The sequence below is a fragment of the Aspergillus pseudotamarii genome (assembly GCF_009193445.1).
Source record: "Aspergillus pseudotamarii strain CBS 117625 unplaced genomic scaffold BDV38scaffold_39, whole genome shotgun sequence".
Lineage (NCBI taxonomy): Eukaryota > Fungi > Ascomycota > Eurotiomycetes > Eurotiales > Aspergillaceae > Aspergillus > Aspergillus pseudotamarii.
The window spans coordinates 125,422-149,799 of NW_022475053.1; the positions used below are offsets into that span (position 1 = coordinate 125,422).

Below are 24,378 nucleotides of genomic sequence, written 5' to 3' on the forward strand. Positions count from 1 at the left end.
AAGTTGTCGCAGTATCAAAAAGTCGACAAATAATCTCCTTGTCCAGCGATCGTCAAAGTCTCCTTCGGTGTGTTGTTTGACTCGTTTCAATCTCCGGCCGGCGATCGCAAAGCGAAACAAGGCTATTCTGTAGCCTGTAACTACGCTATGATCTCAACAGGGTACAAATTCAATGACTGCTATCACTTATCCAGTTTTCTTCCTTGGAAGGGGCTGTATCCCTGCGAGCATAGGACCCCGACCAGTAAACACTGGGGCCTTGAGATTGTTTCGTAAGTAAAGGGGAGGGATACAGAAAGAAAAAGAGTATAGTAATTTAGGCTGCAGGCACTATTACAAACAAGCCAATAGTGTGTGTCAAGAGCTTCATGAGCCTTGGATTCCGCCCTAGATAGGAAAAAGTGAGAAGGTTGGGAAAGACAGATCATCTGTGCCCCTCGCGTCAAATCCAACGCACGCTGGACCCTAGTCTGTGCTTGCGACGTGCCCTACTCATCGTGCCCCAAAATACTTCGTAGTGGAAGCTTACTTCCTATCGGTCAGTCCCAAAGGAGACTACAGGAGGGAAGGAGGAAGATGAGGGATCAAATCAAGAACTCAGGATTTGGTAATTGACCTTCTCATGGGTTTACTTTGCGGTGTGCTAGAATCGTTATATAAAGTCACTGTTTTGTCCTTCAGCGTTCAATATTTTTTTTTAATCACAAAATATATTATACCTCTGCACTTTAGTTTCTTTGGTTGAATCAAATCGCTTGTCTTGTGATACCCTTTTATATTTTTCTACGTACTACTGCCTCCTAATATCATCACAATGCGCTTCTTCCAGATCGCTTCGATTGTTGCCTATGCGGCTTCTTCGCTCGGTATGTGATTCTCATTTCTACTGCAAAGTTGGAAGCAACGTGCTAATCCTGATATCTAGCTGTCACCATCACTTCCCCCCAGAACGGGGACAAGGTTGACTTCAGCAAGCCTTACACCATCAAATGGACCACTGTCCCGTATGTACTCAGTTGGACCAACACCGACAGGCGAAGCAATGGAAACACTGACTTGAATTGCCTCTGATAGCTCGGACCCCGAGCAAGTCAACATCGTCCTCAAGAACCAAACCTCCTCCGAGAAAGAGATCGCCAAGGATATCAAGACCTCGGACGGCAAATACACTATTGACAAGATCTGGGACATTGAGACAGGGTGTGTGCATCCCAAGAGCTGGACCTAGAATTCCTATGCTCCTCACAATCTTGAGTGTGAATACTAATCCTCACCCTCCAATTAGCACCGGATACCAGTTCAATTTTGTATCCAACTCCAAGAAGAACACCGGCATCCTGGCCCAGTCGCAGATCTTCAATGTGACGGCTGTCGCTGACCCCCCCAAGCCATGTAAGCAATATTTCAGTACTAAAATCACCAAAACACCATCATCCACCGCACCATCATGCACCCGCTCCAGCACCAGCACCACAATCAAAACAAAAATCACTTCCCGTCCCTGCATCATCCACAGCACCCTCAGCACTTCTAAACTTTCACCATCATCATCCCGTGCGCCATACTCTCCGTCATCTAGCACCGTTGCCCCCTCTGCCTCCGTGAACAAGGGTGAGTACGTCACGGTTTACAACCCAATGGTTTGCTGACACAGTCCGTTTCCCAACAACAGCCTCTACTGCCACGAACTCCGCTTCCAGCACCTCCGCTGCTCCGACCGAATCGACTGGCGGCTCGGCAGCACTTACGATCCCCGCTGCCGGCTCCCTGATGCTTAGTCTCTTCGCCCTAGCGCTGTAAATCGCAGATTCGGATTCGATACGAGAATAGAACGTGTACAAACTTGGAATTGACGCTATGAGGTAGTATTACTCCTTTTTGCTCTCTTCAACTTTCTTTTCCTGTCTATCTTTTCATCATGCGCTAGCTGCACGGTTCATGAAGTAACAAGTTTTATGTATGTACGCAACTTATTAATGAACTTTATTTTTATCATGCGTCTCTTTTCATTTATTTTTTCTCTTAGCATTAATCATTAGATAAATTTTATTCGCCTGGTTTTTGTTACCCTCGGTCTTATCGTTGTCCGGATTGGATGTATCATAGGTGATGTTCATGGCGGAGGTAATAAATATGCAAGGGGGGAAACACGCCGCACTCTTCGTGCAGACATCCGGTCGCATTGAGTTTAGTAGTCTTTGCATATAGTACATACATACAATATATGTACGTGTCGAACTCTGACTTTTAGGGCCATTCGCTTGATAATCCATAGATAATGAGATTGATGCTGGCAATTTTCGATAGTATACGGTAGGCCCTCGGCGAACCATACATTGAGTTGTATAGTTTTGTGTTTACATGTTGAATTATTTATACCAACATCATATGCCAGTGATACATACAGTTAATGGCTATTTGAGCATATAATCTTCAATAAATATCAACCCTAATGTCCCCATCCTAAGCTGTGAGATAGTTTCAGAAACCCAGCCTGGGAAAGTTCTTATACAAAAAGCTCAGGTAGGGTAGATCCAAATCCCAGGTCATCCAACCAGCTGAGGAAGTCAGCGCTAGTGCCGAAAGTCGCTAAGTCTGGTAGATCCGCGACATTCGCCCAGGGCATCACGGAGCCAGAAGAGCTTTCTTCTGACGGTTCGTGGCCCTGGATAGGGCCTAGCATTTGCTCTGCAGATCGACACGAAGGCCGATAATTCAAAGTGTCATCTAGCAATTTCGTTATGGCTTTGTTAATATCCACGCATATTCGATGAGTGTGGCTTATGGAAGGATCAGCGCTACCAAGCCATGCGACGAAGACGCTTAGTTTACGGATGATCTCGGAGCGGGACGCAGAGCAGGGTAGGGGAATTTCTGCGATAGTGCACCGATGTACTTCTGTGGCGAGGGCGCCTGCAGTTGGAAGGGCATTGAAAAGAAGCTACAGCGTAGAGCTTAGTTAGCCATTGGTTGGACAAGTGGCAAGGCAGAACTCACGATGCAGAAGAAACTCTTGATAATATTATTGCCTGCCTGTTCGCGATGTTTCATAAGATCGTTGACCACGGAAAGTACCTTCATTGATGTGTCAAGGAGATCCTTCGTATAGTCCTGGTTTTCGCGACAGCGGATCCGCTCTACTTGAAACACCGTGTACAGGTATTCCAAATAAACGAGTATAATTGAAACGCATGAACGGGGATTTAGCCTCCCCCAGGAGTCTGCGCTATAGTGATACTCTTGGGGAATTTGTGACCACATTTGCAGGCACTGTTCGTAGGTTGTTCTACTAAGATGTCAGCATTGGCTATGTCAAAAGATATTCTTGCAGCTATACCGAAGCTTCTCGGTAAAGTCTGGGGTTCTTCGTCCCAGTGACAGTTCTAAAACTTGTTCACTAAGTACGGATATCATGAAGCGCAGCCTGAGTATCGTTGCATGGCGAAGTGTGCCATTGCTGACGCCTGTGGTATTCCACCCATCGGATCCCAGTTGCTGCAATAGTGATTCAAGTGGTTCTTGGCGAAGTATTGAGTCATCGTCTATGTCTAATGGGAGACTTGTCTCACAGTAGTGGTAAGGGAGGCGAGGAGGCCTACCAAAAAGGGTAGCCGAATTCTTGTCCCAACGGTATGCAACACCGAAAATCCTCTTTCGAGTCTCGGCGATGAAGAAAGGGACGTCATTGTCGGGCGACTGGAGGCGATGTAGACCCAGGGCATAAACATGGGACACCAGATCGCCAAGCTGCTCATAGTTGCGATGGCCTAGTCGAGTTGTTAGCTCTGGTCTAAGCTTTTCCATTCCCTGAAAACAATACTTGTTTCTCCGAAGATATCTGAGGCGAGCGCGCTATGTATTACATATAACCATAGCATCAAGTCATTAACTTTATCAAGTTGCTTGCATATCTCGATACACATGGTACTTGCTGCAGTCATTTCTTCTGCAAATGCATTGGCAGACATCGACCCTTGACCATCGATTTTGAACAGCTTTCTTTCGCTACTTAATGCGCCTAATCCTGCGAAGGAAAATATGATGCCTATGAACTCCCATCTCAGGTTTGCGCCGGTGAATAGAGTGTAAAAGTCCCATGCGCTTGAGGGACTACGAGGATCAGGAAACGGCCTGGCAGTATTCTGCGTAATCTTAGAATATATCTCTTCATACTGCAGATCCTTGCCCCAGCCGCCTGATTCTAAGTAGGTCCTGGCCATTTTGAGGGGCTGTAGAATGAGTTGCAGCGGGATGATAGTACACGGGCATCGCTCATAGTGACCTATAAGCAACTCTTCGCAGAGCTCAAAGGCAGACAGTAGCTGAACCAGACGCGATGCCACATACGTATGATCACGGCTCCATCGCCCTCGTAGGACTGCATGCGGTATGGGGTTTGGAGACAAGCCTGGTTGCGTGTCACGGAAAACTGACAGGAAGCTTGTTGACCCGAGGTAAGTACAGCTTAATGGTGGTACCTCAGTGAGGTCACTGATGAGGGAAGAATCGATATCTTGGTTGATACTTCTGCAAGTAGCAACATCGGGTTCGCCTGCAGGGACTTTGCTCGGCTTTGTCATAGGAGCTGGATGGTAATAGCACTATTGTTGCGTCAGAAAATCCATCACTTTCTAGATTAGGATGTCATTCTCACCTTCTTGCTGAGGCGTCGGGTCTCGCATCTTTTACATATAGGTCTTCTATGATCACATCTAATCTTCGACATGCGACACGGCTCACAGGAGGTTAAACTTCCATTCTTCCTTAACGTACCGCCCTTCGAAACTCGGTCCATTGCGTAGAGAGCTGTTTTCCCGGAAGTGTTAAGGGAACACAAAAGTGTGTGAGGAAAGAATAGGAAGTGGATGGAAGGAACCTTAGAAAGATAAAGTAGCTTATCGGAATAGATGTAGTCCGAATACAGTTTTAGTCCGATCTCTACTCCGAGACGGAGTATGTACAACCACATTAAAATGAAATCTAAACTCAACAGATGCTGATGAGTATGTATTAGAAGTTATACTATTACTACTATTACTAGTAGCATACAGTATTGTACATTAATCATAAAAGCTCGTTAAATTACCTTTCCTTGACCCCTACTATTAGGTGATATTCAAAGAAGCTATAGGTCACGTTCAAATGGGTATATCTAGTTACAAGTGTACATATATACAGACAACATTGACTCGCACAACCGGAGTGAACGGCTACAATGAGCCCATGGCCGAGTCTGCTATGCCCGACCCAGACCCGGCGGCACTGGTACTGATCGCGGGCGACGAGGTGTTACCATTGTAACTATCATTAATACCTTCTCGTGGGCGATCCCAGGTGCGAATGTGACCTTCAGTTATGTCAGTTGCTGCTATGGTTGAGTTGACGTACGAAAAGCATCCATACCTTCAAGAGAAGAGGTCATAATCGAGTCTTCTTGGAATCCCAACCAGCAGATAGGGTCATCCCCGACGATTTTTGACTATTAACCGATTAGTTCTCATCAGTTTGATATGCAGTCTGATGAATATGGTGAGAATCGCTATGACAACGTACCATTATAGGTGGTAATAGGGCTGTCCGAGCCCTAGGTTCTACCGGATGACGGACAGCAGAGTCGTAATCATTGTAAGTGTCTGCAGTTCGTTGGGAATCCGACCTCATCCGGTTGCTTGCACTGTCGGCTCTGTGGCGATTGAAGTGCTGTGTATTGCTTGCAATCATGCTGGACCGCTGCCGGGCGGTAGCTTGATGCTATTACGGCGTAATGTGTTAATCCCATGCCCCTAGCAAGAAAGACTTGGGGGGTAACGTACAGCTCTAGGGCGATGCAGCATGCCCACACTGAAATCCCATAGTAGCAGCCTGCAATCATCCCCAACACTCCCAAACCGGTATGTCCTCTCGTCACAGCGCCATGGGTCGAATGCAACGGTAGAGACCCAAGAATTGTGCCCTTGGCATCGTGCGACGATCTTGCGCTCCGGAAATGACCATATCGTCACCAGATCATCTTGGCCACCCGTCACAATGTATTTGCCGTCAGGTGACCAGCAAACGCATATCAAACCTCCATAGTAACTACGGAAAATGTCTAGGACCCTATCCAGTTTGTTAGCTGGTCGTTCATCACTCGCCATCTGCCCCAACTGAAACGGAACAGAAAGCGCAAAGACCATAAAACATACTCTTCTTTAAGATAGTCCATCACGCGGAGCGACCCATCCTCTAGAACCACGGCCAGATGCCTTTGATCCGGAGAGAAGGCAAACTGGGAGATCTTCTGATTGGCAAGTTTCCATAATGCAACCGGGTTAGTTTTCTGGTTCCTGGAGTTTACTGATTTCAGCACCTGCAGCGGTAGTCGACTAGATGCTTTCATCGCCTCTGCGGAATGATTGCTAATTTCAGGCGTGAAAAGCGCATCTTCCTTCTCCTTATCATATACGACCAACTGTCCATTTGCATGCGCAGCCATGAACATATTCTCTGACCCAGGAATCCATTTGATATGCGTTACTGGAGAATTGCTGACGACTCCATTCTTATTGATCCGTGCATACTTCTGGGAGATAGGCTCGTACCAGATTATGTCGCCAGCCGACGAGCCCATAGCAATGTCGATATGAGAAGAGCTTTTTGTTAGCTCATTGATATCATGTGTCAACATGTGCGCTTTGGTGAAGAGGATTTTCGCCAGCGGTTCCTCTTTGTTTTTTGAGCTAAGATCCAACCACTGGAATGCCCGATTGATATTAGCGAAGGCGAACAGACCGTCAGGGTTCCGATCATTGAGTCGTTTGGAAGAAGCCTCATGAGTGATAACCCGCGAGACAAATGACGAACTGCTCTTTATGATGTTATTCTTGGGCTTCCGTCTTTTCAAGCCATCTTTTGTAGGGACGGCCGCTAAAGCAGGGTTGCCATCTGCGAATGGTGGCGCAGTCACTTTCTCTTTCAAGGTAAACACAGGAATCTTGTTTCGTTGGCCAACAGTAACCAGCGACAGCTTGACGCCGGATGTTGGGGGGGTTGGGACAGTCGCAAGAGGGTTAGGATTTACGACGGGGGCCTCGGAAGGATGTGGAGGAGGTGTTGCGAGGTGCAAGTCATCTTTGAGGTGGTAAGTCCCTGTCGCAAAACCAGCATTAGCATGATCCAAAGCTCGGTAATAGTGGGGCTTCGATGCCATGAGGGACTTTGCGCCATGTCGCAAACATACCTTCTCCGACCTGCAGTGGACAACCACCCTCCGGATGGCTAATTATGTTGTTGGTCTCCACAACTGGAACCGCCATGCCATTCGACGCACCAGCTGCGTATGCAATCGGTACGGTATAGCGAGGCGGAGGCGGGGGTAGGACGCTAGTTCGAAGTCAGCAAGAGAAACGTCGCAACAATGCCGTCATCGAAAGAGAAGCGCAACAAAATTAAAGCTTATATGACTAAATAACAGTGAAAAAAAACAAAGCTAAATCAAAGTGCAGCAGCGACAAGCCACGTGCCAACCAATCAACACGTTCAACAGAGAGACAGATAAGAGGGAGAGTATAGATCATGGGCCTCGGAGGGTGAGCCTTACAACATGGTTGCTACCGTGATGCTAACCACAAATCAGCTAATGCAAATGAATCACTTGTGAGACAATGGCAGCTGCGATAGGCTAGTCACGCAATTCTGTGGTGAATTTTCCCCCAAGAGCGGCACCCCGAGTGGTGCTGCCCAAGGTGGCGTGATTTGGAGACTTGAAATTAGTTGATAAGAACCGATGAGGCAATGCACAATATTCCAAAAAGCGAAAAGAAAAAACACAAGAAGACCCTCTAACGCCTGCCCTCAATTGATGATAGGTGTCCGGGGCTGCCGGGGAGTGGTGAGCAGCAGTTCAACCTAGCAACGATGGGCGGAGAAACGATCGGAGTTCCGTCTGCAGCTGGGAGCACAGAAAAGCTATCAGGATTAAATACTCAACAACGGCGGGGAAACAGGAGAAAGAACTGCTTATGTTACGGAACCGGCGAGAACACGAAGCCCTCAGGGGGAAATAGAGGAAAGCGGAGAGCGACAAAGGGAGGGGAGGGCCAAAGGGCGTTCGTGAGGAGAAGCTTTTCTGGGGTTGGCCGCCGCTTTCTCGCGTGCACGAGGCGGATCCGTGGGGCTACCCAACCGCTGTTCCAATGATTATCGGTATTTCCATATCTTTCTCCGCTTTGTCTACTCCGTACAGTAGCCTACCAAAAAACATTCTAAGGATCCTAGATCGGCGCTCAGAATAAGTTTCCCTTTGGCATTTCGACCAAAGTAAGGGGACAAGTTTATAATGATAATACTACTACGTGGAATATATCCGTAGCTCGGGCGGTATACAGATGCACTTTTTCCTTTCCCTCTGAACATAAAAAGTCATTTCTCTGCCCAATCATCGCCGATTTGAATGAATGCCTTGGGTATCTTGCATACAGCGCCATAAAGACATGGATATCACCCTCAAGTTCCACTTCCACTCACCCGTCGCCAAATCATTACCGCGGCTGCTCCAGCACAGACAACAGCGCCCAGCGCAATTCCCCAGGCCATCCATTTACCCTCAACATCTTCCTCGCTCCGTGGAAATGCCGTACTGGGCTCCATAGCGGCTTCAGCGATATGGACAAAGACCTCTTGCATTGAACTCCAAGTCACACTAACATGAAGAGGTGAGCTGGGCATATTTAACATCGCAGTATATTCGTGCGGTTGATACTCAGCCCGTTGGGTTGTCCGATCGAGATCAGCCTTAAGAGCCACAAACACACTTGGAAGCTCCTCGAGGTGAGGGTATTTGGATCGCAGGTCAGGGATATACGCAAATGAATCGGGATCCGAGGAGTCGTAAGTGTACACAATGACGTCACACTGGTCCAATAGCTTCACCTGATTTTCTAGTATGGCAGGCTCTAGCTCACCCAACTCGTCCAGAATCAGGTAACATTGTTTACCCCCTGGAAGTTCCACTGTGTTGACCGCAGTGCGGGGTTGAATTGTAGGATGATATGTAGTGCTGAAGCCGCGCGCAAGGAAGGCGTCGAGAAGCGCAGATTTGCCTGAGCCGGGAGGCCCAAGGACATGACCGAGTACAACATTACGACCCACCCTCCCAGGGCGCTTTCTTCGCTTTCGCGGCCGCGTTACTTTTAATGCTGCCGTTGTAGAAGGATTGCTTCTGTCGGATGATTCAAATCCAAGATATGCCAGATACTCCAAGGTCGTTTTTGGCGATGTAAATGTAGTCATACTCCATTGTGCAAGCCAACCCTGAAGTGTAACATGACCAGCTTCATTCCGAACAGTAGAAGATGGGAATGAGCCGTCTGCCCATGAAGCGGGTAAGCCAGGGGTTGGCGCAAATAATGACGCCAATTCGGCGTCGTTCAATCCTCCATCGTTATCCTTGTCTGAGAGGAGGAAGAGATTCACGAAAAATCGATATCCTTCTGGGGAAAGCTCGGCAGACGCATATGGTGGGACCTCGAATCTAGGATGGAGAAAGCTTTCTTGGAGCGAGAGATTGTCTGTGTACTGGAAAGCCCGCAGTATAATCCAGACTGTTTCATGGCGCCCTTTCTCGGCATACATTTTGTTAAGATGGATAAACCCTCGGCAATCAATACCAGAAGGGGTCACTGAGGTTGGATGTGCCTTCTGAATGGTTTCCTTTATATGCACCAAGTCTTCCTCGCTCAAAGGTTTTTCGAAGCATCTCATCTGGAAATCCTCGAGCTCCCTATCAGATAAATAACCGTCACGGTCCTTATCGCTGAGATAGAAAATCCGTTGTAATGCCGCGACGGCTGCCGGTTTCAGAGCCGACTCCTTGGAGTCGAATAAGGGCGCAATTGGGTGAGTGACCGCCTTTTGACAGAGAAAGAAAGCTTCGTTCACATTGCGGTGTTCTCGCGCGCTTGTCCGAATGCATGAGTCGATTTCCTTGAATTCTGCCATCAACGGTAACATCTCCTCCTCAATGACTTGTGCTTCACTATGATCCGCGGCGAGATCGGACTTGTTGGCGCACAGTACCACGGGTACATTGACTCCCAAAGAGCGAAAGTATGGAAGCCAGAACAGCGCCACGCGTTCATAACTATAATGATCTGAATATACAAGCAAAATCACGTTCGATTTCCGGATCTCCCTTGCTAAATTGCTCCGCTCTTGAGGGACAGCAGAAGTGTCCACCACTGTAGTTGTAGTAACATTCTCGGGGGTTCCGATCGTGGGAGGAATCGTGATCTGGGGCAAAATTGGCTGGATCTTATTTGTCACAAAGACCCCTTTCACCAGTGATGTGATGAGACTGGACTTTCCAGTGCCCTCATCTCCACAAACACAAATTCGCACTGGAAAGAGTCAGTGTCGCCCCGTGACCCCAACTTGTGTAGTTGACAGTATTATCGCACCTGTAGCCATCTTGGACAAAGGAAGGCGATTGAAAACGCCTTTTCAAATCATTGCCAGACGCATTCTTCATGAAACGTCAGTGCAGCACCGTAATCGGAAAACGGAGACTCAAATGGTTGGACAAAGCTCTTTCGGTATTCAGTTGCTATTGCGGTGATCCTCGGAGGTTCGGCGGTGGCTGTGCCGTCTTGCAGCCTCAGGTTTCAACCATTCGCTGGAATCAATCATTAATGTATCACTAGTAACGTGAAAACGACGACGATGTGGCTAGTTTCAAATTTTATTAATAGAAGAAAAGCTTCGATCATATTGTGACTGTAGGAAATGTATGACTATATTGGTACTATAATCTGGGGTTTACGTTTACAAACGATTGATAGAACGACCCAGCCACTCAGTTACCAATCTAAACATACCGCGGTAGGCTGCTGCTTGCGGAACTTGCTCTCCTCCGAAAACTATTGATCACTTGAACTATGGATAATTGATTAACCTGAAAAGAAATCCACCATTTTCTAGCCTAAGAATTTTGTAAAAGTCTCTTCTTCATCTATGCTTTACTGCGGTGTACGTGTAATCCCACCACTCACTTACAACCGGAACTGCGGAAATCTCGACCTTATTTTACTGTGAAACTGTCACTTAGTCAGGTCCACCTCTCGGTCATCTCCCCATCCGAACGGCGAACGGACTCCGCAAAATATCCAGCTATCAACTTCTCCGGCGCAGTCGTCTCCTAGAACCTCCTCCAATCCTCCTACCATCTTTACCCTTCAGGTCCTAGCGAGTACAGTCAAAATGCCTCTCGGGATTCACAATCCCTTGCCTTCATCTTTGAATAGTAGGTTTCATTTCACTACCCGCCAAAGTTTCCCCGCACTACGCATAGAGGGGGGTCTTAAGAGTCCTATACTAACGTTGTTTCTACACAACAGGCGAGTGTAGAAAGGCTGGTAAAATTCTTGCCTCGTTTATCGATCCTCGACAAGCTTTTGGTCCCGATAAAATCATTCCTCCTGAAATCCTAGCAGGTGCTAAGGTAAAGAACGACCTCACAAACACTTAGTTACAGCTTGTGGATCAAGTAGTGTCGGAAACTGACCACTGGTTTGCTAGGGGCTTGCGGTCCTCACCGTTCTCAAGGCCGGTTTCCTAGGCTCCGCTCGATTTGGCTCGGGCGTTGTTGTTGCCCGCTTGGCGGATGGCTCCTGGTCTGCTCCCTCGGCTATCGCAACCGCAGGTGCCGGATTTGGAGGTCAGATTGGATTCGAATTAACTGACTTCGTCTTCATTCTCAACGATGCCGCTGCTGTCCGAACGTTTTCTCAGGTGGGAACACTAACTCTTGGCGGTAACGTTTCGCTCGCCGCAGGACCAGTGGGACGCAATGCAGAGGCTGCCGGAGCGGCAAGCACAAAAGGCGTGGCCGCAGTCTTCTCTTACTCCAAGACGAAGGGTCTCTTCGCAGGTATCAGCTTGGAGGGAAGCATGCTAGTGGAACGGAAGGATGCGAATGAGAAACTCTACAATAGCCGAGTGTCAGCACGGCAGTTACTCAGTGGGACTATTAGACCACCCCCAAGCGCGGATCCCCTCATGCGTGTACTAAATTCCCGCGCATTTTATGGCAACGCGAGAAACGGCGATGCGATGTACAATGACATACCCATTTACGACGACCATCATGATGACGTGGTGTGGGAGGGACGACGGGGAGATGCGTATGGACAGGGTCTTCGACGTGACCGCACAGGTGCCAATGATGTGGATACCTACGAGTACCGGGACCGACCCCGTCGCGCAAACACATGGGCCGATGATATATACGACCGGCCTGCCGGGGGGTTGAGCCGCTCATCGACCACTCGTAGCCCTCGCAATGATACATTTGACACATACAGCCGCAGCCGAAGTAACACAGCACCGTTCGAGGAGGACTATGTTTATTCTGACCACAAGCCCAGCCGACCCACGGCACCCAAGCCTGTTTTCGGGCAACGAACAGGACAAGCCCCGTCTCTGCGCCAAGACCAGGCGATTGCCCTTTACACCTTCGATGCTGATCAAGAAGGGGATCTGGGCTTCAAGAAAGGCGACATCATCACGATCGTCAAGCGCACCGAGAAGAAGGAAGACTGGTGGACGGGGCGCATCGGAGATCGGGTTGGCATCTTCCCTGCGTAAGGAATCTTTTTCCCAGTTAGCTCAGGTCTTTGGACTAACGAACTGTTCTGAAGGAACTATGTCGACACGGCCTAGAAATCTTACTGCCAACCCCTGGCTAATGCGCAACGAATACTAACGAACCAAGAAATCAAGCCCGCTTTTCCTCCTAGAATCTTTTCGTCGTTTTATGATTCACAATCGAACCGAGTGCGTTTCGGTCCATTCTGCAAGTCGTATCATACCCGATTTGGACCGGAAATTCTTGTTTCAGCTTTCTAGTGTAAGCGATGGTGTTGTCTTTACACGAAGTGGCTTGAACGGCGTGTCCGGGATGAACTCATAAGGAAACCACGGAGATGTTTTGTATATCTGGATTTTGCAGTACTTCCCTGTCTGTTTGTCTGTCTGTATTCTTTTTCTTTTTCTTTTTTCGCTTTTTTGTCGTGTTATGTTCCTTGTTGCTTTCCCCAGGTGTTTATAGTTTCCATTATCCTTGTGCATGCGTTTCGAAGTTGGGATTTGGCTTGCAGGTTTGGTTTTAGAATGAAAATTTCCCCTCCGCGCTGTTTATATCATTCGTGGATTACATCATTTTGTTTCGGCTCTCCTTTCGTTTCCCTTCTCTTCTCCTCGCTTGCGAGAGTTAGCTGCGCAGTGCCCAGTTTATTGGCTTCCCTCAAAAGAAGGGATGAAACAAAGAAGGGACTGCCCACTTGTGACCACCAACCCCGAGTCATAGAGTGTCGCCACCGGCAGGGCGAAAAGTCTTCGGCATATATTCTGCGCAAAACGTGCGTGTACATTCCTAGGAATAGTTTAGACGGATTAAGCGACATCGCATTCCAACCATACCTCGCGTCTCTGTATTATCCACGGGGCAGGGCCCGTCAGCCATAAATTCCTCCGAAGTCATCAGACGCTCTCAGCCAATGAAGGTCACGGACTCGAGGCATGAGACCCGCCAAGTAATACTCGTAAAATGTAAAGAGGTGGCTAGCTAATGCTTTTCTCAGTTGTCAGAGGTCAACAAGGCTGAGAAAGGCATGGCGACATTCCCGGTGATGGCTTGTTAATGGAGATGGTGGACGGACCTCCAGCCCAGCATGTATTCTTTGCGAACACATGAGCTTTCAGGGCAATAATATACTACTAGTAATTAAGTAGGATCATGAGCGCATGAATTAAATCAGGTGTCCAATCATGCTTGTCACGGAGCCACTGTGGTTCTTTGATTATACGACTATCCACTATCTCCTTACATAGCTGGGGCAGACAGGTGGAAAAAAGTCGTCAAAAAAATATGTATGTACCGTACTACAATACATAGGACTCTACCAGAACATCAGACCTGATCACGGTCTTACTTAGATGAATGACATTTTCTTAGGAGAGCTAAAAGTAAATTCGAAGAAATAAAAAAGAATAGAGACATATCTAAAAGGGGGAGGCAGACAGGAGGCCTCACCACTAGTCAGCATGTCCGGAACTACCGAGGAATGGATGTTGATTTCCCTTAGCATACATATCCTTGTGGCTTGGCTGCTCAAGTGGACATCAGAGGTTAGATTAAGTTGCGGATTTTATATACTTTTACTAAGGGACACGTGAGAGACGCTCCCACATCGAAACAGAACTTACCAGAATTACTAAGAATGAACGGACGCAGCGAGAAAGATCAAACATAAAATTCCATTCTCGAGAACAATAGTCTGAATCAAATTGAAAACAGATCCATTCGGAAATCGAAGCCTATTACTTGTTATCAGGCACGGGGGAGATGCTGATCAACGATCGCCTATCGGCCAGACAGGACCACTCTGATCGTCCCATTGAAAAACAGTGGAGCAAAGAAATGTGACTAAGCGCTGTGGTTGACAGTCAAGGATATGATTATAATAAGAGATAGTATACCTAGCAACTCTCCCAAATCAACCTGGTCAAATCAATCAATTCTTTTTGCACTTATGGATGAAACTCAGACCGGTGTGACCTAGCTCAAAAAAAAAAAAAAAAAAAAAAAAAAAAAAAAAAAAAAAAAAAAAAAAAAAAAAAAAAAAAAAAAAGGAGAGCAACTGACCTGCCCCCTAAAAAGAAGATCTGAAGGGTACGAGGGTTAGTGTATAATATGGAGTAATAATCATTAAACCCCCGATCACCGACTCTAAATCTGGACCGAACCGTTCGTTGTTCCTACACACAAACTGTGGAAGTGAAGCAACTGCAAGTCTGCTTTTTCCCTCGCCGCCCGCAAGCCAGCCGTCCAAAGTCCAGCCAACCAACCAAACGGCTTTCTCCTTGAACAACCCCCCCGAATTGTTATTTCCCATCCTCATCCACCATTTCCCCAACTCGATTACAGTTGATCCAACATTCACCACTAGAAACTTTCTTCAGCCTCCTTCTTACGTCGGCTCAATATCCCCCTTCTTCTCTCCGACCTCCCTCAAACTCGCCTCTTTGTTCTGGAAACTCTGCGACAAACCCCAAGGTCGCCGGATGCCTAACCCTTATCCGCATCCTCTCGTCCCCGACACACTGGTGTTTCTTCCTCTCCGTCGACGCTTCTTCCCCGCTTCCATGATTCCATGAACATCCTTTTATTTTCAAGTTTCTCCCGCCCTGGTGGTACAGTGACCTCCTCTCCACGAGGCGAGTATCCTATCGCCCTTCGGTCCTCCGTCAATTTCGGGTCGTCTTCCTCCTAGGTTTCCGGTCAAACCGCTCTCATGCAGGTGCGTTAGTCGACATGACCCTTACCGTTCGCTAGCCTTTATTTTTATTTTTTTTTTCCACTCCCGAAAGAAATCCACCCAACCACTCCTTTCGTCCTTGCCATAGAACTGTGTCTACAGGCAAGGTTGTATGGCTGATCATGGGTTGTCAGGCAATCCAGAACCTTGCGGGTTGCATATGAGAGCTCTACCTGGACTAACGTATTTTTGACCATTAAGGCTACACCGAGTCCCTCAGAGGCTGGCGGAGGATACACAACGCGGAAGGGCCATGCGTCCCACCTGTCGATTAGTGACCCAAGTCACCATGTCACGGAGGCCATTGGTCATATGTATGACGATGATTACGACAGAAGGAACTCCCAGCGCCTCAGCTATATTTCCTCCCCTTTGAGTGAATCGATCTCAATAATTCCTCCAAATCTTGCTGGCGCTGCATCCCCTACCTCGCCGCAGTCAATACAATTGCAGAACCATTTAAATGCAGTCAACAATCATCATCCCGTGAACGGACAGTCCCGGCCGCCCACTAATGGGGCCGCTTCTTTGGATAGGGAAAGTAGCAGTCCGGCATCACCTAGCTCAACCACATCTCCTGGATCAACAGACACCGCCACCACCTCTTTCCCCCTAAACGATATTGACTACGAATCTGACCCTGCTGCTGTGGCTCAAGAACTTAACAATCTAGCCGCCATCCGACGAATGTCCATGGACGTAGCTGCCACGGGCGACCCTGACCTTCCGAGCTTCAACTCCGATTTTTCCGTACCACCCTCGCCCTCCGCGGACGAAAATGACGCTGCCCGATTATTTTGGGTTCCTGCACGGCTGCATCCGGAGTTAGCCCCTAAGGAGTTCAAATCATTCCTTGAAAGTAAGACGGAGCAAATAAAGCGGAGATCTGGCGACTTCAACTCCCTAGGGCCGGAACGCCAAGGGTCAACCGGCGGTCTTAGGCGGAAAAGGTCTATGTTGTCTAGACAAATCGACAATTCTCATGGCTATACGGATGGGGCAGAACGGTTAGAGCGAAAACGATCTCAGTCCAGACGAGATCCTCTGACCCCTAATCTACAAGAATTAGAAACCTTGGTAGATAACTCTAAGCTGCGAAGTACGAGTCCTGTTACTTTGTTAAGTGAAATTCAGAACCTCGGAATCACAGCAGACGAAGACAGGCCAATCCTTCCGCCTGCGCCCCCAGGTCACAGTCTTAGACGATCCACGAGGACGCAATACAGAAAGGCAGGAAGTTTGAAGAAGGGTGAAAAGCTCCCGTATTCCAAGCGATTCGCGAAAGCCTCCGATGTGAAGGAGGGTGTATCATCATCTGCCAATTCCTTTGGTGAACAGACGACCTCGGGTCTCGCCCGAGTGTCAACCGATCCCACTCCCAACATAGCCCGAGATCAGGCCTCGAGGATGCCGACTCAGTCCGGAGCATCGCCGTCTAACGAAACAACTAGCTCCGTGCTTGAATCTGTATTGGACCAGCCGCAGTCTGGAAACGACCGGCCAAGTGAGTCTTCAACGGTGGAAACCGGGAGCAAAACGAATGCATCCTCGCAGACACGTCAGTGGCACTCGCGCCTCAGCTCAAACGGGCGGTCAACTTTGAACATCCCACCTACAGAACAAAAGATCCCAGAGATTATCGAAACCCCTCCACCGGAAACTAGCGCAGCACCTATGACCCCGACCTCACTTTCAAGTACCACCTCGGGACGCGGACTTACTCAGGACTCCCCTTCGTCATCGGCTTCGCCCGCCAAGGGATCAGGGAATTACGATCAAAGTTCCAGCAAATGGTCACTACACAACCGCGTGCATAGCAAGGACAGCGCGAGTACCCTTAGTGACTTCGCTAACAGTCCCCAGGCTCTGCCGGGCAATAGCACCCGGACAGATAGTCTTTCATTCATTCCTACCTTGTCAGAGGAACGCAAGCCGGAAACGAAGAAATCGAAGGATAAGAAGGAGTCAGAAGGTAGCCGCAAGTCAAGCTGGCACTGGCTGTTAGGCAGTGAGGAGAAAGATAAGGACAAGGATAAAGAAAAGAAAAAGGACAAGGAGAGCGATACTAAGAAGATCAAAGTCAAACTAGTTGATAAAGTCCATGAGTCAGCGAACGCTCTCCCGTCTTCTAACGACTCAGGGCAACGTGGTCGTGAGAGCCTTGTCTTGGACCGGCTCGATCCTAAATTGGAAGAAGAACGTCGAAAGGACCATGTTCGAAGGACGTCGGGAGAGTCAAAGAAAGAGAAGGAGTCCGGCCTGTTCTCTTCATTATTTGGAGGTGGCAAGAAAAAGGGCAGCAACGATAGCCATCATAAGAAAAGCTCATCTCGGACCTTGTCTCCTGACCCGCCACCGCGGGAACTTCGGCCTGACGTTGATTATCCTTGGACGCGTTTCACCATTCTGGAAGAGAGGGCTATCTATAGAATGGCCCACATCAAACTTGCGAATCCTCGGCGCGCGTTGTACTCACAGGTTCTGCTCAGCAACTTCATGTATTCGTACTTGGCCAAGGTACAACAGATGCATCCCCTAATGCTCGCCTCCTCGGCATCGCAGAGACATCAGAAGACAAAGGACCAACAGGATGACTATTCAGGATATCAGCAATATCAAGAGGTTAGTGTTTATTTACTCTATAGCTATGCACCCGTTAACCTCGTGTATAGGCCCAGATGCAACACTACAGCGATAGTTCCTACGACGATCCTCAAATGTATGAATATGGTGATGACTCCCATGATCCTTATCGACAACATACACGTGGTAGCAAAAATGGCTATGAGAATGGGCATGCGTACGGCCCCGGACATTATCAGTATGGAAACTCGACATTCGGTGATGATGTCCAGCTAGATGATGACGATGATGATATGTGGTGACAGGAAAGAGGAGTATCTTGTCCCTTACCTTATTTCTTCTACAGCACATTTAAATACCCCTGCTTTGGCAGCCCCCGTCCCTCCACAACATTGAACACTGATTACGTCTTCCTCATTATCTCTTGTACATGCCTTTCGCTGTTCAAAGGATGACGAAGGCACCAATCATATTGCATACCCAGTGATGAGATCATATGATTCCACCGCTGTCAGCGTACACTCTTACATACTGCTCCGTCTCCTCCCTATATAACACGCCTTGCACCTGGCGGTATTTTGTGATGCCAGATAGTGCTTGGCAAATCATATTGCCTTGGATTGGCAAATTTTCCTTGATTTGTTTGCATAGCGTCTGGGGTTCTCGATTCATTCTCACTTCTGGTTGCTTTGACACCTTTATTATACATTTCTATTCTTTCAGTTCAGATGTTTCAATGGACCGACAGCTTATCATGCTGCATGCTCAAGGAGAATCTGATTTGTACCCTTCTCAATGCCCCGAGGGTTGATTTACTCTTAGATTGGTACATGATGGCATGGTACACAGTAGATTTGGTGGTACTCTGAAAGTTAAAATGACGAGGGTCAAGGTACTGTATAGAATATACTACGTATATCATTGCAACCAGAGTACGAAATTGTGCGGTTTGTCATAGATGTATGGAGTAAGGAGTAGGCATTGTGGAGATATTATCACGTGATAAGCGGCATCTAATCTCCCCACGGGCCTCGCCATCATCGCTACTGGTCTGTTGTGGCTGTACTCAGTCCTCGTCTCCACGTACCTCAATCGACTTCACATATTCCTCAACTTATTCAAGTTCTCACCGATATTTGCTCCTTAAGCTCTGATTTACTGGCCAACCGACCAGTGACAGACAATAAACTTGAGCCTACAAGAAAGCAGAATCATATCTGACAAGATGGGAGACGCCTACGAACGTGAACAGTACGACGCTCCTTTCCTCTCCAGCATCTCATGGGCAGCCCACGAAAGGTAGATGTAAAGACTGACTTACTGATAATTTGCTTGCAGACAAAACAACGCCCTCCTGAACTCCCTTTCGTCGAAAGTTTCGGCTCTGAAATCCGTAACCATCGATATCCACGATAATGCTCGAGATCAAGACACTCTAGACCACTCGGTATGTCGCCACCCTACCAGTTCTTTTTTACAGATTTCACGTCTATCCTCAACATCGTTCAACTCTATTAATAGCCGAATTTAACTAATACCGAATACAGAATCAGGTTTTCTCCTCCCTGTCAACAAGTCTGACAGGCAGCGCCAGCCGCTTGACCCGTATGGCACGTCAAGGCGATACCGTCGCTGTTTTGAAAGTAGCCGGGATTGTCATTGCCATTGGTCTGGCATTATGGGTGATACTGGGATGGATCTTCTGAGTCGATCAAGTCTTCTTATCGTCGCTGCCTTTCATCCATTTCGATACGCAATATAGTCCGTCGAAGATAATCACCATGCCCGTGGATCACCTTGCTGGTTCGAGATTGATACCGCGTGCATTGTGCCACTTATATCGTCATCTTTTTACAGCGTTATATTTGTTCACGCTTCTACATCGGTTCTCCTTGTTGAATTTCCAGGACTTTGCTCTTTATCTGCTGTGATTGTACTCATGATTATAATTTTTTTGGGGTCGGTGGTGTGATGTTCTTGTTGTCGCCGGTGTCAAACTTACCTATACATATGCATCGTTTTGCCTTCTACCGCGTGACCGCTACTTCCATCATATACATATTGGCATGAATGCTTGTGCTTCTTACTATTGTTTCATTACTTCTGTTCCCCTCACTTTGTTTATACATCTTCGTCGTGAATAACTGTATCAGTATTTTTCTCGTTCCTCAATATACGTCTCACGAAAGCGGGGCCATGGTATGTACCCGGGATTGGCAGATAGATGTGGAGAAAGGGAATGGAGTCACCAGATCTTGATCAGTGGATACAGTATCCTCTACACTACACTAAACACCTATAAGACCTGATTTGCCAGAGCGCTGTGGGCTGATATATATCTAGTTGACTCTTCTCGCAAGTAGATAGAGTCTAGACTAGGCTGATTCAACAACCTTTGCGTCCGAAGCTTTAGATTTTACCCTATAGGGCAAATACCTTATTGGCTGTGCTGCCTCGATCTTATCTCTGATCTACAGATAGTTGGGGTGTGCCAGATTATAATTCAGGGTTGGCATATACTAACCTTCACGGTCCATGTTTAGAGGTGCAGCCCAACGGTGACGATCGCCACTACGGACTCCGGCGGTGACTTGTTTTAAATACCTCACAATGGATCGGGGATTGGTATATGCTTATAGCGAGCTGTTTCTTGATCCCGGTCCCGATGCAGTTCTAATATGGTGCCTTTAGTCCAACCATGAAGCATTGGTGGCGAGTGCGGGAAGCAGTGGCTTGGAATATTGCGCAACGAGAAGGTTGTCACATTAGAGCGTTTGGGTTTCCATGGATAGAGATTGATTGATATAGAAGGGATTCAACAAGGTATATCTTGGACTTATGAAGTTGATATATTGTCCCTCAGCCACCGACGACGGACTGCTCACTTGGCAGTCTCGTGGGCACCAGATCCAGGAAAAAAACCTATTAATGTTCAAAGCGTTTAAGCTGTTCTATGAGCCTTGAGGTCATTGCCGCAGTATAGAAATCCCGGCAAAATCTTATTCCCTTAGCTTTGACATAGTGTGGGATACTAGTACGGCTGTCATGCCGATTTTTGACGTACGAGTTTACTCCGTCGGTTAAGTCAGTTTGATTTATATGACGATTTATCCTATACTGAAACTAGGAGTAATCCCCAAGCGATCTTGAATTGCTCCCCGACGTATTCTCACGCGTGGAAGACTTAAGTTGCCGCAACCACAGGGCTACGCTTCTAATGACCCTGAAGTTATCAAATACAATCATGTCGTACCCGGATGTTAGATTGTGGCCGCACTCATTATATGCGCACGTGGTATAGGTAAAGATAGAGAGGTCTGCGCATCTTGAGATTAATATAAGATCTTGCTGTTCTTATTGTTCGGGTAAAAAATCAAAGTTCGGGTAAAAGAATAAACGTGTGCCAACGTGTGCCAAATGGAAAAAATCATTGGCTTATCTTCCCTTTGCCATGTCGCAATCGGGACCTAACAGATAGGAGAAATTGCGCCAAGGTCAAAACTCCAATTGTACTCCGTTGGTACGGGATACGGTTACCCGACTGATATTATTATCTCGGGTGGAACCATCGGTAACCGTCCGCTGTGGAAACGAAGTCTCCATAGATAGCAGTAAACTTTTTCTAGCCTCAAGGTAGCGGTCAAAATTTTCTTCAACGGCAGCAAATGACGGGCAGACGGGCAGCTCCGAGAAAGCGGGTATCAATATGGAGCCTATCTGTATTCGTGTACCTGGCAAATCTACTTGGCAAGGTCGAGTCTGGCAAGTTACTCTTTGTTTCATGAAAGTTGTAGTGGGGTACGTCGTTCGCATGTCTTGAATAAATTGAGTGCAATGGTGAGAGACATTTGCCCAAGCGATTCTCACCGAGTTCATTTTCCAACAGCTTTCAAACTCTGCTGGTGAGTGAGTCAAAGTGGCGGCCCTGCGATGCAACATTCTTGATATCAGATTCGGGCTTTTTTACGACTTGGCAGGACTATGCCGGATAGAGACACCGAGTCGCCCAGCTTGTCCAGAAAATTTGCTCGGCATGCCGATGGAGTTCGCATTGACGAAGCCGTCGGCATTGTGTACTCCGAAGATCTTCATCTACCTATAGTAATACAGGATCGTGAAACAATCCGCTGTGGCCATTCGGCTGCATTGCAACAGCATCCGAAAGGCCATTAACATGTAATACGTCTAATAGCATGGATAATGGGAAATTGCCACACTTCTATGTATGCAAGTAAAGAATACTTCATGTTACTAGCTGGCTTTTCTTTGCCTATGCTTCCAGAGACAATCCCAGAGAGGTTCATGAGAGCAGTGACACTAACCTTAAGGGCTGCTCGCAAGTCATACCCTAATAGTCGGTACGCCGTGCCTTGGTCATTGAAACAGTTATCTGTGACAATTTAGTGCGTGATTAGCGTTCTGATCCGACCCACACCACTTACTTCGCTGGCTCGGATGATGTGACCACCGCTTAAAGCTGCATGTCGACCCTGGACACTTTTCTGTTCTGGAACATGGCTCACCGAATATGATCCTGGACGGTAGCCTGATGATCGACGGCATGTTCACTTTGGGAAGGTGCAAACCCTTTCATAGCAAATATCTTTACCTAGCATCCTTGTTGTAGGTGTGGGACACGAACAAGGATAACAAATTAAATAAAGAAAAGATCCTGAAAGAGGATCTCTTGCGACGTAAGCTCAACCGTGATATCATGGCTTGCGTCAAGACGATCCCTTTCGAGTGGTCTAGGCATTTGGTAAGTGTTCGAAGAACAGCGGCCCGAGAGCTTCTTTTTTAGATCAGCGTCACCATTACGAGGCAGTAATCAACTTCACGAACGTGATGTATTACCCTTGTAGGGAGCTGGAGAATGACTTTGTTTTTTTTTTTTTTCCCAAAACGTTGACATCGAGGATCCGAGGTAGGAATATTGTATGATGACCAAGGGTTATGATGGGTATTCGATTACCAGTACTTGTATTGAAGAATCGGGTTGCGCTGCCGATAGAAGTGCGAGATTTCCCGATCACATGCGAAAATCTCCCGAGACTGCCCGAGCTACCCTTTTAGGTACATGCCTATTCTGCAGTCTGGCTTGGGTACTCCGTATTATAAGGTTAGTGTCACTAAGTTACTACTACTATACCTGGTACTAGTAGTACTACTTGGTATAGGTAATTACCTTAATTGTATTCTGCACTTGACAGAACTTCTCTCTGAATGGCTGCGGAGGTTTCTGGATATCCCGCAAAAGGCATGACACGTGGATCATAATACGTACTGCTAGTACTAAGTAGACAGCATCCCTCTGCAGGCGGTGTACTCCGTAGACTCCGTAGAACATGCTTTCTCAAACAACTGTCATGCTCGCACATGGTTTTCGACTTCCGGTATCATGAGGCTGTTCATGATTATGCTCCATTGTCGTATGATGTATATGCATAGCCCCGGTGATACGGATACAGACCACAGGGAATAGATCGAGTTTAATCGCATTGGTCCTACCTCGAACCGTAAATTTATGATTGTGATAATGCTTGTGAATGAGCATAATCAACTATTTATACAAACCATTACGTGATCACCAACTTATTTGTCCGAGACACTGTAATACAGAACTAATTTGAAAGATCAATAATTATAGGATTGATCATCGGATTTTCGAGTGTGCGTCAAATTGAATGAGCTCTTTGACTCGAAGATCCATGATGTGTCGACTGGCCTAGAATTCCCCTGGTGGAGCAACGGAACCCAAATGTAGTTGTACAAAGATAGGTTCTCATGTCCACAAATCTTGGTTCGAGCTTAGATTTCACTTTATGAGCTTCTTCCTGTGCTACCATAATAAGCAAAGTGTAAAAGCTGATAAATTTTTTATTCATTTATTTATTTTTATTTGATCTTTATTTGATCTTTATTTGCTTTTTTTTTTGTTAATAAAAAAAAAGAAAGAAAGAAAGAAAAGAAAAATCACCCCTACTTCTTGTCTTCCGTGTAGGATTTATTTCAATAGCCTCTTATCAGTGCCGCACTGAGTCACTGACAGCTGTATGGTTGGGTAGCGGGATATCAGGCCACCACAAATCCACTGTAGTTGGAGCGTGTTCAAAATTGATCGGATATCAATTTCCACACGAAGATTCCCTCGCAAAAGTACCTTAGTTATAAAGTTCAGGCGTTGGATGAGCAGATCGTCAAGTGGTTGTGATCGCACATATGAGAATCATGACGAATATCATCCCACTATCGCTCTGGAGCTGAGAAGGATACTGCTGTGTAACACGCCCTGCATGCTGCATGCTACCCGCTGTAGGGATGTGTTAGTATATTAATATTCCCACTGTCGCTGATGATAAGCTGATGAAACTTATTGGTAATAGTTGCACTGTACGTAGGTACCTGCGGGACATGGGAAATTAAATTAAAAACTTAAGCAAAA

At 47.1% G+C, this 24,378-nt stretch overlaps 5 protein-coding genes across 5 annotated transcripts; 3 read left to right on the top strand and 2 right to left on the bottom strand.

The window, feature by feature from the left end:
* Positions 1 to 814: 814 nt before the first annotated feature.
* BDV38DRAFT_284519 (GPI anchored serine-threonine rich family protein) lies at positions 815 to 1,800 on the top strand (the record flags this gene model as incomplete). The annotated part of the gene is made up of 5 exons (XM_032060291.1): positions 815 to 866; positions 926 to 1,004; positions 1,075 to 1,200; positions 1,286 to 1,611; positions 1,673 to 1,800. The coding sequence occupies 5 exons, from the start codon at positions 815 to 817 to the stop codon at positions 1,798 to 1,800; spliced, it is 711 nt and encodes a 236-aa protein (XP_031911902.1).
* Positions 1,801 to 2,506: 706 nt separating this feature from the next.
* On the bottom strand, positions 2,507 to 7,189 carry BDV38DRAFT_272497 (uncharacterized protein; the record flags this gene model as incomplete). Its single annotated transcript, XM_032057497.1, has 14 exons — positions 2,507 to 2,941; positions 2,998 to 3,286; positions 3,338 to 3,389; positions 3,600 to 3,767; positions 3,821 to 4,131; positions 4,174 to 4,601; positions 4,655 to 4,682; positions 4,741 to 4,806; positions 5,087 to 5,152; positions 5,215 to 5,368; positions 5,404 to 5,479; positions 5,554 to 5,751; positions 5,814 to 6,078; positions 6,186 to 7,189. 14 exons carry the CDS (start codon positions 7,187 to 7,189, stop codon positions 2,507 to 2,509), a joined length of 3,540 nt encoding a protein of 1,179 aa, XP_031911903.1.
* A 1,142-nt stretch (positions 7,190 to 8,331) lies between these two features.
* On the bottom strand, positions 8,332 to 10,705 carry gem1 (ERMES complex Ca(2+)-binding regulatory GTPase GEM1). Its single transcript, XM_032051146.1, has 2 exons — positions 10,437 to 10,705; positions 8,332 to 10,376 (listed from the first exon to the last, which is right to left on the bottom strand). The coding sequence occupies exons 1-2, from the start codon at positions 10,444 to 10,446 to the stop codon at positions 8,485 to 8,487; spliced, it is 1,902 nt and encodes a 633-aa protein (XP_031911904.1). The 5' UTR covers positions 10,447 to 10,705; the 3' UTR covers positions 8,332 to 8,484.
* A 530-nt stretch (positions 10,706 to 11,235) lies between these two features.
* Positions 11,236 to 12,696, top strand: BDV38DRAFT_272498 (SYLF and SH3 domain-containing protein; the record flags this gene model as incomplete). Its single annotated transcript, XM_032057498.1, has 4 exons — positions 11,236 to 11,278; positions 11,373 to 11,476; positions 11,554 to 12,617; positions 12,675 to 12,696. 4 exons carry the CDS (start codon positions 11,236 to 11,238, stop codon positions 12,694 to 12,696), a joined length of 1,233 nt encoding a protein of 410 aa, XP_031911905.1.
* A 2,437-nt stretch (positions 12,697 to 15,133) lies between these two features.
* On the top strand, positions 15,134 to 18,335 carry BDV38DRAFT_123172 (putative telomere silencing protein Zds1). The gene is made up of 3 exons (XM_032051147.1): positions 15,134 to 15,335; positions 15,555 to 17,975; positions 18,026 to 18,335. The coding sequence occupies exons 1-3, from the start codon at positions 15,330 to 15,332 to the stop codon at positions 18,236 to 18,238; spliced, it is 2,640 nt and encodes an 879-aa protein (XP_031911906.1). The 5' UTR covers positions 15,134 to 15,329; the 3' UTR covers positions 18,239 to 18,335.
* Positions 18,336 to 24,378: the final 6,043 nt, after the last annotated feature.

What these genes read in the sequence shown, in the direction of transcription:
- BDV38DRAFT_123172 (XM_032051147.1), top strand. An exon ending in GATATCAGCAATATCAAGAG is followed by an intron (nt 17,976 to 18,025) that starts GTTAGTGTTTAT and finishes CCTCGTGTATAG; the next exon opens with GCCCAGATGCAACACTACAG.